We start from the raw sequence: 15,819 nt of genomic DNA, 5'->3' as shown, positions 1-15,819 counted from the left end.
AGATCTTAAACGGATGAACTGAGTTGAATATGTTTTTTTTATACATGGAAACTTGAATTCCATATGTGGTTCTTATTAATTATATCTCCTTTATGTTCGTTCCGACAAGACCAGAGAGAGATCTTCACTCTCACCGTCCCATCGCGCTATGAGTCAAGGAATAGTGAGTGCACCTGTGTCCAAGCAAATGTGCCTGCACTATAATATGTCCTGCGCAGCTGACTGATCTCCTTATATGGAGAAGAGCCGTCGACATTGGTCTTGGATGCCATTATTATTGTTATATATATTTGCTTCTTTCTGGTTGGTTGTTTCCGATTTGTCAATGTTTAGTTTTTGCTATTTCCCTACTTCTTTCTAAACAGTTTGTTGTTTAGTCTTCTTATTGTTGGTTAACTAATAGTATACAATGATATCATTCGTAGTAAGTATAGTAAATAACAAATAATATAGTAAATTAACATGTTGTCGGTTTGTGTCATCAATGGCTTACATCATTACGAATCTTAGACAATTGATTTGTAAATATTAATAATTTACTATTAATACTTGACAACATGTATCCGTATTTTTGTTTTGATATTGGAAAACAGTTCCTCAAAAATATCTAGAAATTGTCACGTGAGATAAAAATATCGGTAAATAAGTTACTCGGGTAACCCAATACCGGGCAACTCAATACTCCTTAGTAAGACTGGGTGTCAGACTTACTGGCTTCTGACTACCCGTAACGACTGTCAAGGATGTTCAATGACAGCCGGGACCTACAGTTTAACGTGCCCTCCTAAACACGGTCGTTGATTTCCGAGATATGTACCGAGGTGTGTACTTGGAAAGTACATACAAACTCAGACCCCATTCAAATCATATCTAGTACCTTTTTCCTTGTATTTTTCTTATCAGAACAATAGCCTATATTTTATCTAATTCATGTAATCGACATATCGTTAGATTAGTCCATTCACAAATCGCTAATCTTTAACATTTCGCGTTTTTCCTGTTTAACTATCAGGTATTTAACCTTCCTTTTTTAGTTAATGGTTATTTTGATGAATCACCCAAATAAACTTTATCTAACATAGCTTCCGCAAGCAGTTTTACCTGCTTCCCTTGGGAACTTATCTGCTTACTCGGATAAAAAATAGCTGATAGCCTTTTTCATCATCATCATCATCAGCCTATCGCAGTCCACTGCTGGACATAGGCCTCTCCAAGTGCACGCCACTGAGATCGATTTTCGGCTTCTCGCATCCAGCTGCTGCCAGCCTTTTACATTGAAATACTTAATTCTTCAAATCAGACACTAAAGCGTTCAAAAGCAAAGTCTAAACTATGTAATATTACTAAATATAGACAAGTCCATGGTTACGACTCGCAGTGGCCTAGTGGGTAAAGAACCAACTTCTCAGGTTCTATTCCAGGTCAGGCAAGCACCAGTGCAACTTTTCTAAGTTTGTATGTACTTTCTAAGTACAATATCTTCGACCGTGTCTCGGAGGACCTGTTAAACTGTAGGTCCCTATTGTCATTTGAACATCTTCAGCAGTCGTTACGGGTAGTCAGAAGCCAGTAAGTCAGGCTACCAGTCTTACCAAGGGGTAATGGGTTGTCCGGGTAACTGGGTTAAGGAGATCAGATAGGCAGTCGCTCCATATGGCACACTGGTACTCATCTACATCCGTTTAGACTGGAAGCCGACCCCAACATAGTAGGGTAAACGCTAGACAGATGATGTAGTACATAAGAATGACTTGTTTTATTCTATGTATAGTTCTCCAGACCCCTAATGTATACATATCTACATAATTTAAGATAAGTAGGCAATCATTGATTAATCCCATTATTGCTTGTTATCGTTATCAATGATTTTACCTTACTCAGGCGTTTAGAATTGGTACAAGTCATTATTTTTATGTTCTTTCATGATAGGCAAAAATATATTTACTTCCTTAGTTTAAATATTAAGTGCGAAAGTACATATATCTGTCGCACTTTCACACTAAAACTACTGAATAATTTTTTTAATATTGGGCCCAAGATAGTCCAGACTCTAGAGTAAAAGGATATAAGGTATTTTTAATCCGGGTGCGGGAAGTAGTGTCTAAAGTACGTGGGTGAACAGCGGGAAACTATTGCTATTTTAGTAGAGCATTTTTTATAATGATTATTAAGTGGAATTCCAGTAGTTATATTATGTATATATAGAATTAAGTTACACTATCGAATTAGATTTAATCTGTAAGGATAGTTGTAAGAGGGGAAAATAAATAAATAAATAAAATAAGTTTTCCAAGTAAAAGGGTCAATATCAAATCAAAATTAAATCATCATTGTATGAAACTATGTATGTGTCACCGCAGAACAGAGAATACGAACGAAATTATAGTTAAAAAAAAACTCAAAACACGCTTTTAGCACACACTGATTTTTTTTGATGTTTCTTAGCTAGTCATGTATTGTCATCAGAACTCAGAGCGTGTGCATTTCATCCTAATCGAAGATCGGGAAGTGGGTCAAATTAAGACTCCAAGATTTTCTCACACACATAGTTACAAGTGAAGCTAATATAAGCGTGTTAAAAATCCCAATCTTGCCTTAAAATGCATCTGATTACTTACGAAATGAACTCATCAGTTACTGACAAAGAATGAGTACGGTAAGAAGCCAGACGGCCTCAAAACGCCGTACGGAATTAACCCGAGGCGCCTCGGACCCCCGCCGCGTCTATTTTGGGCGCCCTTAGGGTCGATGCCCGGACCCAACGGCAGATAAACCACCCTTCTTGGCGCCCTAATACATACTCCCCCAATTTTGCGGGTACTGCAACTAAGGATTTTTGGTCCTTTTGTAATTAATGGTATACTCTTAATTCAAGGAGTGTGAAGTATTGGCATTTTTTTTTTGGCTACGGAAGTGCTTTAAGATTGATAAGGATTCACGTAGTCTGATGTATAGACATCGATTTTTTTCTGATTTCATATTATTTTACTCGCTTTCTGAGGAAACTTGTTCCCACAAATCTGATAAATAGCCTAGCTGCATGGTATTGTGAGCCTTTATGCTCTATTTCTGCCAATAGTTAAATCAAAATCAGTTCAGTCGTTTGCGCGTGAAAAATGTCTTACACATACATCCTACATCTCAGTGTTTTTGGCTTTATAATATTAGCCTGAAGACTGACTATGCTGTTAACTGATTTCCTTTCGTTGTTCAAGACTGCATTATTTGTTTAGTCATCGTCATATCCTTCTCTGCTGCACTTTGCAATTCTGTCATCTAGGAGTCACTGATCTATAGGTACTTCTATACTAGGAGTATAAAGTGGATTTTTTTTTGTACTCTAAAGGCTCCGAGACAAACCGATGTAGCGAACTCCACCCAAATGATCACTGAATGCAGACGTAGATTGTAGTATCTTTAGAAGTCGTTACGGTTAGTCAGAAGCCAGTAAGTCTGACACCAGTCTAACCAAGAGGTATCGGGTTGCCCAGGTAACTGGGTTGAGGAGGACAAATAGGCGGTCGCTCCTTGTGGCACACTGGTACTCAGCTGCATGCGGTTAGACTGGAAGCCGACCCCAACATAGTTGGGAAAAGGCTAGATATGATCCGTTGCTGAAGTCTGACTGGTCCTTCCAAACGCCTGAAAACCTAGCAATTCGGATGCACGCAGTTTTTCGTGCGTCACTCGGGCGTCGGTTTCATATCTGCGTCAAAACATAACTGCTCTTTGTAAACATAGTACGTACGGTTCTTGAGTAACTAGTATTATTTCGTGGGCTTTAGTTATCTTTTATGTTGCTCTAGTTTTTGGTAAAGGTATAATTTTTTTTATGTAAATCTTTTAAATAGGTGATTTTCGTGATCAGAACCTAATTTTAGCGTCAAAAAGTAACCATCTAAACTTCACGCTATTCAAATTGTAAATCAAAATATCAAAGACTGCGTAACCACCGAACCGATTTGAATAAAATGTTGTATACAGATAGCCTACAGCCTGAGGAATGACGGAGCTGCTTTTTATCCGTGTGCGGGAATTAGTTCATATTCATATCATTTATTGCGTTCCACAAGTTTCACATGGTGTTACAAAAAGCTTACAGCTAAGTACATTTGTGGACCCTGTTAGGGCACAGCAACATTTGGCATTTGATGCCAGTACATTTAAAATACTTAAAACTAATTCAAAATTATTATGGCGGTTATTAAACATTAGGTATAATAGGAATAGTTAATTTTCAATTAAAATTATATATTATATTTCTTTATATTTGTATAAATATATAATAGGAAATTATTTAGATTAAATTATTTAGTTCTCTCGGGACACATGTACAGCTAGTACTACTATAAGTGTCTAGCACCACTCTATCAAAGATAGTACCTCAGACGTACTTTCCATCGATAAGAAAACACTCCCACGCTAATCTTATCAATGCAGGCTAGTTTTCATAGACGGCGATATCACTTGAACCTCATCTATCTGTTTCCTTCGGCTTGACCGGGGAACTAGCACGCGCACTCGGGTGACTTGACTTGTATGTAGCCATACTCGATAAATAGGCTATCTAATACTGAAAGAATTTTTCAAATTGGACTACAACTTTCTAATAATCGCGCGTTCAAGCAAATATACTCTTCAGATTTCTAATATTATCTAGGAGAGAATTTATCCGTTGTAAAAATGGGATATCTCTTACATCTTACTAACCAAACTATAACCAGCCGTATACTTGCCACCCATCTAACCAGCAATTTGACAACTTCAAACGATTCGGTTATCGTTATAGTTAAATGGTGCAACTTGCCGTAAATATAGGCGTATAACCATAAGGTCAGTGTTCTCATATTGATTTTTGTATACCCACATTTTGTTTCAAACTTTATTAAGAGCAGGAGCGGTGAGACCTATAGCCGTCTCCCTCGCACTTATGGTAAAACGTGCGGTAGTTGTTTTTTTGTCTCGTTCGTTGGTTTATTTGTTTTTTTGGGGATGTTAGGGTCTCGGTAGGGAGAAGTGTGTTGGTGTTTTGCAATTATGCATTTTTGTTGAGTCTGGTGTCTATTTTTCTACATTTCTATACTAATGTAATAAAGAGGAAATGTTTGTTTATATACTTAAGGCACCAAAACTAATGAATTGCTTGTATAAATCACAAAATATTGTAGGTGAAAAAAAATCTCTTATTAATGGCTCGATTGAGAGATCGCACGGAAAAATATTAAAGTATGAAATCTATTCTAGAGTTTGTAATACTGTTTTTTTTTTCTAATATTGTATTTTTTTCTCTTTCCAGGTATATAAATACAGTTCCAGTATTCAAACCTTAAAATATACAGTCTAGTCTAAAAAGTTTCTACTTAAAAATATTAAAAAAACGAAAGTATTCAACGTACTTAAAATTTTAAAATAAAAAAGAAAAAAAACAAGAAAATATTTTTACTTCCTAGCGTTAGAATTTATACACTGTGATACAAAAGTTTTTGGTGGGAGTTTTTTGAAAAGAGAACTGTGCAATTTTTCTAGTGTGTAACGGTTTTGTGCAATTTTCGAATTTTTGAAGTTGGAGTGCAGTGATTGGCCAAAGATAATGTTAAGCTAGTTTTCGTGATAGTTTGCCTTGTGAACGAAAGATGGCGTTACCTCCGCAACAGTTTTGCGTCAGGTGGAATTCCTACCACACTAATTTACAGGTATGGTTTATTTTTTATCATTTTTGGTAATTTATTAATTTTGTTTTAAGAGCTACAAGTCAGAAGGTTAGAAAATGCGAAAACCCAAAGGGAAAAAACCGGCCAAGTGCGAGTCGGACTCGTGCACGAAGGGTTCCGTAAATTACAGTTAAATCAACCTATCTCAAAAACTATAAGAGATACTTTGATCAAACCAAAAATCGTTGAAAGAGTTAATTAGCATGCATCATCTCTATTTTTTTTAGAATTTTATACCCCGTAGTTATAAAAATAGAGGGGGGGGGACATACTTTTTACGACTTTGAGAGCTGATATCTCAAAAACCGTTCACTTTAAGAAAAATGTTTTTTAGAAAACTTTATATCATTTTAAAAGACCTTTCCATTGATACCCCACACGGGTATGTACATCGAAAAAAAAAATTTCATCCCTCAGTTACATGTATGGGGGGCCCCACCCCCAATTCTTTTTTTTACTATTTAGTGTCATATTTTTGTAGCGGTTCATACAACACATATTCCCATCAAATTTCATCACTGTAGTACTTATAGTTTCCGAGTAAATCGGCTGTGACAGACGGACAGACGGACAGACGGACAGACGGACAGACGGACAGACGGACATGACGAAACTACACTCTTTTGCAAAAAAAGCGGGCACTTATGCGAAATCTTAGTTTTAAGGACTTTACGTATATTTCAAAGGGTTTTTATGATTGTAGTATGTCTTAGCATCAAAAGGGTTAGCCAAGCATGCGTGAGAGTGTATTCTAAATTTGAATTTTGTACAATTGCTAAGAAATTAGTTAAACCTTGTTTTGGACTAATTGCTGGCAGAAAGTTCGTCGGTGTTTTGAGAAGTTTTTGAAGTGATTTTCAGAAAAATGATAATGCAGTTTTAATTAATGAATAATGTACCTTTTTGTTAGATCAAAACATTTTTGGAAAACTATGCGTATTTGATAAAATTTTCACCTGCTCTAAATGGGCTATACTGATGATTGATGGCAAGGTTAAGAGTTTCGGTATTTTAGTGTAAAGCGTTCTTTTGTTTAGATATTGTACCCACGTGTTCTAAAATATCGCTTTTTCATAAATAAACACTATTTAGAGGAGTATCAGTACTTTGGGCTGCGACAAAACCAATTTAAAGTAATCAGTGCCGATCACAACTCGTCTCCTATCGGACTTTGACATTATTAAAAGTATTGAAATTCTACAAAATACAGAAAATAGCGCATATACTGTGAGCACGACGTCTTAAGGTCTCGTAATCACTGATTTTTAAACAACCTCGTCTCTTGGGAAACTCCGTAGACCTCTGAAGATCTATGAGTCTGAGCGTTCAAATAGCGTGTTTTCATCCCACGGACATTTTATTAAATAAACTTGCCTGCACCGAGATTTTCTGGCATCTACAGCACTTTCCTGCTTAAATCATAACAATAATTGGGTATCTGCTCATTTCTTAAGAAACATACGTTTGGCCAATAATTTTGAATTCTTGACTCCCTTTCAGCTAAATCATCGTTTAGTAACCCGATACCTATGGAGTTATCGAGAGCTTCAACGCGGCAATAATTTAACTTTTTAGATAGCTTTAACCCTCCTCATCATTTTTCATGTGGTCAATTTTAACATTTATCACAAAATTTGGAATGTTTTAAATGTCACAGTCCGATAGGAGACGAGTTGTGATCGGCACTGCTTCCTTTAAATTGGTTTTGTCGCAGCCCAAAGTACTGATACTCCTCTAAATAGTGTTTATTTATGAAAAAGCTATATTTTAGAACACGTGGGTACAATATCTAAACAATAGAACGCTTTACACTAAAATACCGAAACTCTTAACCTTGCCATCAATCATCAGTATAGCCCATTTAGAGCAGGTGAAAATTGTATCAAATACGCATAGTTTTCCAAAAATGTTTTGATCTAACATAAAGGTGCATTAATCATTAATTAAAACTGCACTATCATTTTTATGAAAATCACTTCAAAAACTTTTCAAAACACCGACGACCTTTCTGCCAGCAATTAGTCCAAAACGAGGTTTAACCAATTTCTTAGCAATTTTACAAAATTCAAATTTAGAATACACTCCCACGCACGCCTGGCTAACCCTATTGATGCTAGTAACATGCTATAGTTATTAAAATCCTCTGAAATACACGTAAAGTCCTTAAAACTAAGATTTCGCTTAGGTGCCCGCTTTTTTTGCAAAAGAGTTTATAAGGGTTCCGTTTTTGCCATTTTGGCTACGGAACCCTAAAAATGGTTCCTATTACAAAGACTTCGCCGTCCGTCTATCAAACCGTCCGTCTGTCAGTCATCACCTGTATAATAACCGTAGTATAGTATAGTTAGATAGTTATTTTTTATACATAGAGGTAGATTTTTAAATTTTCCCTAAAATAACGTGGGAGTTAGAAGTCGGACACGGCTGCGTGTGTCTGTCTATCTATATCATCTCAGCTCGCGAATGGATGAACCTATTTTGGATGTAGTTCTACGGTTAATTTTTCCTTTTTTAAACGATTTCAAGAAAAAGCAGTTACTGTATGCATTCATGTATGTTTGTGCACGTTTGGCTGAAGCGACTTTGATGCGGTTTCAGTATAATATTTGCCAGGAAGTTGGTTTTATTTTTTTGTAAAAGTTTTTAATATCTGCTTATTATATATCATTTCCAGGCGGTATTCCCTCGCCTACTCCTCACGGAGCAGTTTGCGGACGTGACCCTGGCTTGCGAGTCCCGTCAGCTGCGCTGCCACAAGCTGGTGCTGTCAGCATGCTCCGCCTACCTCGAGCGGCTGCTGCTGCAGAACCCCTGCGACCATCCCATTGTGCTGATGAGGGACATGAGGTAAGAGAACAGGCGGTGTTCCTGCCACAAGCTGGTGCTGTCAGCATGCTCCGCCTACCTCGAGCGGCTGCTGCTGCAGAACCCCTGCGACCATCCCATTGTGCTGATGAGGGAAATGAGGTAGGAGAACAGGCTCTAAACCTCCTTATTGTATGGGAAATAATCATATTATCCTGCTGTGGGTGCAGCGTGAGGGAGTGTCAGACTCTTACTGACTAAAACCAGGGCTGCAGTAACTCTCGCGAACAATCCCGCAGGCAGGGGATATAAACTTTTAAAACGATAAGATGCGCCACCATCTATATTTTCCTAGAAACAGTTTGGGAGATCAAGAAATGATTAAGTGGGACCGGGAATTATCTTTAATATGCTTTTTCTTTTTCAATCTAGGAAAAGTATTCCTTTCAGTCTTTGGTCATATAAAAAAAAAAAAACAACAAATGCTACACAAGAGACAAATTACTTAGAGACAGGACCCAAAGCAGCCCTCTGAGCATAATGCTACAATTCTATAATTCTTTACGAGAAGTCTCATTTTTTTTTGCAATTTGTTACGATATCCTCCAATTCGATTCTAGCACAGCGGCTCGACTCACATAAGGAGATTGGCCAACAAGACATGTAGTGCAGGCACATTTGCTTGGACACAGGTGCACTCACTATTCCTTCACTCTCATAGAGCGACACGACCGGAGAGATCAGATTTATAATACTTATTGATAAACATTTATATTGCCCCATCTACAACCTCACCCTCCCCTCAGGTTCAGTGAGATGCAAGCTCTAGTGGACTTCATGTACAAGGGCGAGGTGAATGTCACCCAGGATGAGCTGCCCAGTCTACTCAAGTCTGCTGAGGCTCTGCAGATCAGAGGTAAGTGTCAAAAAGCTTATTAGAAGAAATATAGAAAACTACAACACTTTAGTGCTCCAGAACAAAACCTTGCAACACATACTCGGTGTATCTTTTCGGATCCTTTCACTATAGTTATCGGCACGAATCTTGAGCTCTGACCTTCACCTGCGCAGAAGTAATTTATTGGGTCCCTTTTGTGGTATGAAGTGAGGCGCGGGGGCTAAAGCGGTGATTGGCCCGCAGTGCATCGCATCATAGCCGTCACTCGGGATTGGTTCTTTGCTAATAAATCATGCGTAAGTCAGAGCCCAAGATTCGTACCGGTAACTATACCTAATATTAAAAATATATTGATATCGAAGAAAAAAATTGTGGCTTAAAAAACAGCTGCATGGGTCGATTAATCAAAAGGTTAAGCAACGCTTGGCCGAAGATGGAACAGTAGTTGGTCCCAGCTGCCATTTGAAAAAAAATTCTGTTGTTATGTGTATTCAGAAGCCAGAAAAGATAACAACCAGTCTTTACTAAGGGATGACGGTTAATATAGCTGGATTGAGGAGGTCAGATAGGCAGTCGCTCCATGTGGCACACTGGTACTCAGCTGCAGCCAGTTAGACTGGAAGCCGACCTCAACATAGTTGGGAAAAGGCTCGGGAGATGATGAGTAATAATTTATTACACAATGTGGGTAAAATACGAGCGAAAACGTTGTGTCACTTCTGCGATTAACATCAATGAGGATGGCTACCTGTCACAATACGTTAACAAGATGTCAACAGATGACATAAGCGGAAAAAAAATATTTGTATGGATGTTCTTGTCTACCGTTAGAGTATTATGTCAATGATGTTACATTAGTTTATAAAAACCTAGCCTTTTCGGCTTTGTTAGATTGAAATATTGATACAAATGTTATTTTCCCAAAGGTCTATGCTCTCACGACACATCAGGAGTGTCGGGCGAGGCGGGTCGTACCGACAGCAAGGACTACACAGTCGCCAGCGACGCGCTCGTCGCGCATGCTCAACGAGACGCGCAGCAGCAGAACGGTAAGTTTCTTCTTCTTCTTCTTAGCGTTTATCCCGTCTTGTGACAGGGTCCGCTTTCCGTATCTTCTTCTTCCACTTCGCGCTATCCAAGACATCTTCCTCTTCTTTTATCTCCTTTCGGTACGTTTCTACAATTTTTATGAAATTGTTTTAAAAGGAACGGACGTTTATGTTGTGTTGAAAGTGGGCCCGAAGATAATGCGGAGACCGGTAGCGAAAAATTCAAGTTTTTAGTCTTATATCAAAGGGTTAATCTGAATTTCCCGCTGAAAGCCTAACTATGTTTGGAGAATTTTATTCATTTCTTGTTATTAAAACAAACATATTTACCGATACCAAAATTATCTAAATCACTTCAAAACATTAAATATTACGTTCCCAAGCTCCACTCCAAGTTTCACCACATCTGGAAACCATTTAAGAGTCCCATAAGAAACCCATAGACGTTGCACAAAAAACACCCTTTTATAAACGTGTAGCAAAAACCATAGGCCATATATGAGATACTTCTTTGACCAATTTTTTCGAAGTCTCTTAAAATGTGGTTGAAGTGCTATTTAAGTGTAAATTACATCAATAATGTTTTTAGGGTGAATAGCCAGTGTCCGATAATTTAGAAACCATTTCTTGTCGTTAATAATAATACAGTCGTGTTCGGTATTTCTATCTTTAATAATTTCAAATTAGCGGAATTTTTGTACACGCCTTCATATATTATTATTGTGGCTTGAAGCTGTCAAACCGACATTGATATTTTGCTGGCTAAATCCTCAATGTATGGGCATATATCGATTGTGTCGTAGTTAATCACACACTGGTTAATATTTATGTCGATTAGTATAAAGAAAAAATTAAAATTAGAAAATGATTTTTTCAAACAAAGGAAATAGAATAAAAATGTGCGAGAACTAGAACACCAAATAAGAGTCAGTCATAATTAGTTACATGAATAGACACAAGTCCGCGAAGTAGAGCGTCCGAGGATTTATTTTTCATATCAACCTTTACTTATCTATTCCAGGCCCATCCCCCGCCCAGAAATCCCCCCCAACAAACAACAACAACACCCACGCAACAACAACGAACGGAACCAAAAAGAGGAAATCAGAGGAGAGAGCCGACATCAAGGAGGAAACGGTGGAGGAGGACGGACTGTATTACGGCGAGCTGGACAACGATAACATGGAGTTTAACGAGGTGAGGACTAGCGAGTGTAGGAGACAGTGGATAGTGAGGAGGACGAGGAGAGAGCCGACATCAAGGAGGAAACGGTGGAGGAGGACGGACTGTACTACGGCGAGCTGGACAACGATAACATGGAGTTTAACGAGGTGAGGACTAGCGAGTGTAGGAGACAGTGGATAGTGAGGAGGACGAGGGAGAACCGACATCAAAGGAAACGGTGGAGGAGGACGGCCTGTACGGCGAGCTGGACAACGATAACATGAGTTTAACGAGGTGAGACTAGAGTGTAGGAGACAGTGGATAGTGAGGAGGACGAGAGAAAGCCGACATCAAGGAGAAACAGTGGAGGAGGACAGACTACGGCAAACTGGACAAATAACATGGAGTTTAAAGGTGAGGACAGTGTAGGAGACAGTGGATAGTGAGGAGGACGAGGGAAACCGACATCAAGGAAACAGTGGAGAGGACGGACTGAGCTGGACAACGAAGTGAGGACACGAGTGTAGGAGACAGTGGATAGTGAGGAGGACGAAGAGCCGACATCAAGGAGGAAACGGTGGAGGAGGACGGCCTGTACTACGGCGAGCTGGACAACGATAACATGGAGTTTAACGAGGTGAGGACTAGCGAGTGTAGGAGACAGTGGATAGTGAGGAGGACGAGGAGAGAGCCGACATCAAGGAGGAAACGGTGGAGGAAGAGAGAGTAGTCAATAAGGAGTAAACCCAGCCACAACTGAATTTATAACCTCTTTGTATGAAGTCGTTATATACATTTTTTTATTTGATATTTTTCATGTGGTATTATATAGAAGGCTTTGTTAATTTCATAGCAATTTTTATCTTATGTAGACCTGTGTGTTTTTGTGTAATATAAACCAGTCACGGGTGAATTATGAATTTTGAACGACACTACTCAAAAACTGCAGCTGGTCTGATTTTCATTACCAAAAGATTTAGTTAACTCTTCTTTTATATGTATAGGTGCAAAAATATAATGTGATTTATATTTTTTTCAGGACGACGAACCCGGGAAACCAGGCAGCAGTTTAGGACAAGCATCAGGTAAGTTTCCCATTTATTAACAAAAACATATTTATTTATTATTAACTATTATTTACTTTTTATTTCAATCAATGTTTGTTTGCAATGTGACTCCTCTCTCGTCACTTGCTTGTTTTAATTTTTGTTTTATAATTTTTTTACAAAAAAATTAGTAAAAAATTTACAATTTTTTCGCGTTTTTATCGTCAAAAACCGGTCCATAGTGTGCTTAGAGTGAAGATTCATGTTGTGAATGGACATTGTGAAAACGCAAATTTATATAAAATGTCTGTAAGGTAGGCCAGTTTTCTTTATTATCAACTTTCGGTAGAAAATTATTTAAAAATTTGTAGCGAATTGAACCATGAATGATTATATTTTTTGACAAAATTTTCGAAAAAAAAAATTTTTTTTGTTCTTTTTTGACTATCTTACAGACATTTAAAGTCGATATTTTTATCAGTGTTGCCACATTCATGGTTCAATGGTGTTGTTATCATTATTTTATTTCTTATTTATTTTAGGTCGACCGTACTTGCGAGTGAAGCCCGAAAGCGAGCTGTTTTTCCAAACTAAATTGCAAAATCTTGCAAAAGTCAACTCGGAATATATAAACAGACTTTCTAAAATGAACGCCAGTGAGATCAGAAACGAATTTTCGAAATACGGTTTCAATACTAATACAAGCGAAGATTATTCACAAAAAGCAAATGAGAAATCCGAAAATGATTATTACAAGTCCTGGTTAGAACAAAACGGAGAATTAGAGGTCTCCCTACTAAAAGCTAGCCAAGTTAAAAAACCTAAAATAGATACCAAAAACCAGAAGTCCGAAGTAGAGTTGATACCAAAGACCAAAGACGGGGTTGCCAACAAGGAAATTTTCCCCAAATTAGTGGAGAAATCTCAGATCCGTCGACGGGGTAGACCGCCAATATTTAAGGATAGGAATATAGATATCGGGGAGACTGTTCTGAAGTCTGATTTGGACCAATTTTTGGAGGGAAAAGAAGTTAGTTCGTCGGGGCTGTCGCGTAAGGACTTGGAGAGAGTGATGATGGGAAAATTTAATCCGAATCGTCGGTACTCTAATGAGGCTATGTGGGCAGCCCTCATGGATGTGAAGAAAGGAGGAAGTATATACAGGTGAGAGCTTTTTTATACTATTTATGTACTAAGTGAGTTCAAATACTCGTGCACGATAATATGTCCTGCGCAGCTGGCTGATCTCCTTAAATGAGAACAGCCGCCGTGGCCGAAATCGGCCGTGGACGCCATTATTACATTATTATTATGTACTAGCTGTTTCTCTCGATTATGCCAGTGCCCTGTGGGAACTACTACCCGCATTGGTAAAATATAGTTTTGTAATGTCTTCAGGATACCAATGTCTTTGTAAAATATCATCTCAATCGGTTCAGGCGTTTCACCGGGAATGAGTGACAAAAATAAAGTTGCCTACAACCAGCAAGTGTGTACAGCAAAAGATATATTTATATCTAGGGTTACCATGACTCAACATTTTGAATATTAACAGCATTAATACAGTATTCCCCATTCATTTCAGAGCGGCCCAAACCCACAAGGTCCCCCGCAAATCCCTTCGCAACTGGATGAAGCGTTGCCACATTAAATCCTCATTCCCCATGCCTCAACAGCTCAAACAATTCGTGGAAAACAGCAAAAAACAGAAAGAATATAAAAACTTTGACTACACTAACGTACCGGAAACACAGAATTACGAGAAAAGTGGGACGGAAACGGAAGCTTATGATGCCGAAGATTTTGGAAAACATTTTCTTACTTTTACTAACTCAAACGTTTCCAGCGAGGATGAAGCAATGAAACCAAATGAGGATGTTTTGAGGGATGCGGAAGGGAAGAATGAAGAGGGGAATGCGGCGATTGATATGTCGGTACATGAATGAGGAGGTATTTTTTTTAGGGTTTTTTTTTCGGTGGTCTGTGTTGGGGGGGAATGTGTGACGTTATAGGGGATTATTTTGAAATTATTACGATATTTTGTCGTGATATCGAAGAAAAAGTGGGATAATATGTGAATAGAAATTATTTATCATCAAATTACCTTAATTTGTCGAATAATAGATTTTCAACCTTATCACAATAGTGGAAGGTTAATGATGAATTGGTAAAATTTTATGTTGTGCGAACTAATTTAAATTACAAAATAAAAAGGTATTTTTTGTTCTTGTACATTTATTTTTAATATTTTTTTTTTTTTGCATGGATAACTACTGCGATCGCGTAAACAATAATTTGAAAGTGAACCATCACATTCCCGCCAACACGACTGCCCGCTAGCGAGAATTTTGACATTGACAGCTGTCAAAGGTGCTTACATGCAAATATTTTTTGTTACATGCAATTCAACGTTCTAGTTAAGATTATTTCTCTGTTATAATAATAACGACTTATTGTTACTTAGGATCGAATGTACTTTTAAATTATATGGCTATTTTTAAGAGCAACCTAAACTGTCCAGCCGTTTTCGAGGATTGGCGACGAAGACAGACTTTTTATTGAAAAAAAAATTGGGCCCGAAACGGCCAGTATACGAAAAATTTTAACTGCCAAAGAAAAGCAAAGATAAAGGAAGAAATCTTAATTTATTTGTAATTTTTATTAATTGAAATCATTTTTTTATTTATTTTGTCCAAAGATTTTTCTTTTTGTTTTTACTTATTAATGAAAAAATTGTGTGTGGTGTGTGAATAAGACAATGAAAAATTAACTTACATCTAAAAATATAAAAAAACCGGCCAAGTGCGAGTCGGACTCACGCACGAAGGGTTCCGTACCATCCAAACTAATATTGTCAATATCGACCAAAAATGAGCAAAAAAGATCACTTTTGTTGTATGGGAGCCCCCAAAAATATTTTTTTCAGTATTTGTTGTTATAGCGGCAACAGAAATACATCATCTGCGAAAATTTCAACTCTCTTACTATTACGGTTCATGAGATACAGCCTGGTGTCAGGTGGACAGACAGGGGAGCGAAAACAATAGGGTCCCGTTTTACCCTTTGGATACGGAACTCTAAAAAAGATCTCTTTTGGTATTTTTGAGAAATATAAAGCTCTTTCACACACCACACATATTTTACTA

The 15,819-nt window shown here is 37.8% G+C and overlaps 1 protein-coding gene across 6 annotated transcripts in view; it reads left to right on the top strand.

Annotated features, from left to right (window-relative positions):
• The window catches only part of LOC110377829 (protein bric-a-brac 2), a 40,253-nt gene that overhangs the window by 7,525 nt on the left and 16,909 nt on the right, over positions 1–15,819 (top strand). For 4 of the 6 annotated variants that reach the window (XM_064042693.1, XM_064042692.1, XM_064042694.1 and 1 more), the window contains exons 2-9: positions 5,297–5,693; positions 8,386–8,558; positions 9,323–9,432; positions 10,341–10,463; positions 11,485–11,660; positions 12,667–12,712; positions 13,216–13,837; positions 14,259–15,229. In XM_064042693.1, coding sequence (XP_063898763.1) covers positions 5,634–5,693; positions 8,386–8,558; positions 9,323–9,432; positions 10,341–10,463; positions 11,485–11,660; positions 12,667–12,712; positions 13,216–13,837; positions 14,259–14,619 — 1,671 coding nt within the window. In that variant the 5' untranslated portion in view covers positions 5,297–5,633 and the 3' untranslated portion in view covers positions 14,620–15,229. Of the gene's footprint in view, positions 1–5,296; positions 5,694–8,385; positions 8,559–9,322; positions 9,433–10,340; positions 10,464–11,484; positions 11,661–12,666; positions 12,713–13,215; positions 13,838–14,258; positions 15,230–15,819 lie in introns of those variants that run through there. The other 2 variants (XM_064042696.1, XM_064042697.1) reach the window with 1 other exon arrangement.

This window comes from Helicoverpa armigera, chromosome 29 (assembly GCF_030705265.1).
Source record: "Helicoverpa armigera isolate CAAS_96S chromosome 29, ASM3070526v1, whole genome shotgun sequence".
Taxonomy (NCBI): domain Eukaryota; kingdom Metazoa; phylum Arthropoda; class Insecta; order Lepidoptera; family Noctuidae; genus Helicoverpa; species Helicoverpa armigera.
Note: the sequence above shows the minus strand (reverse complement) of the source record. Positions and strands in the feature narration are given on the sequence as shown.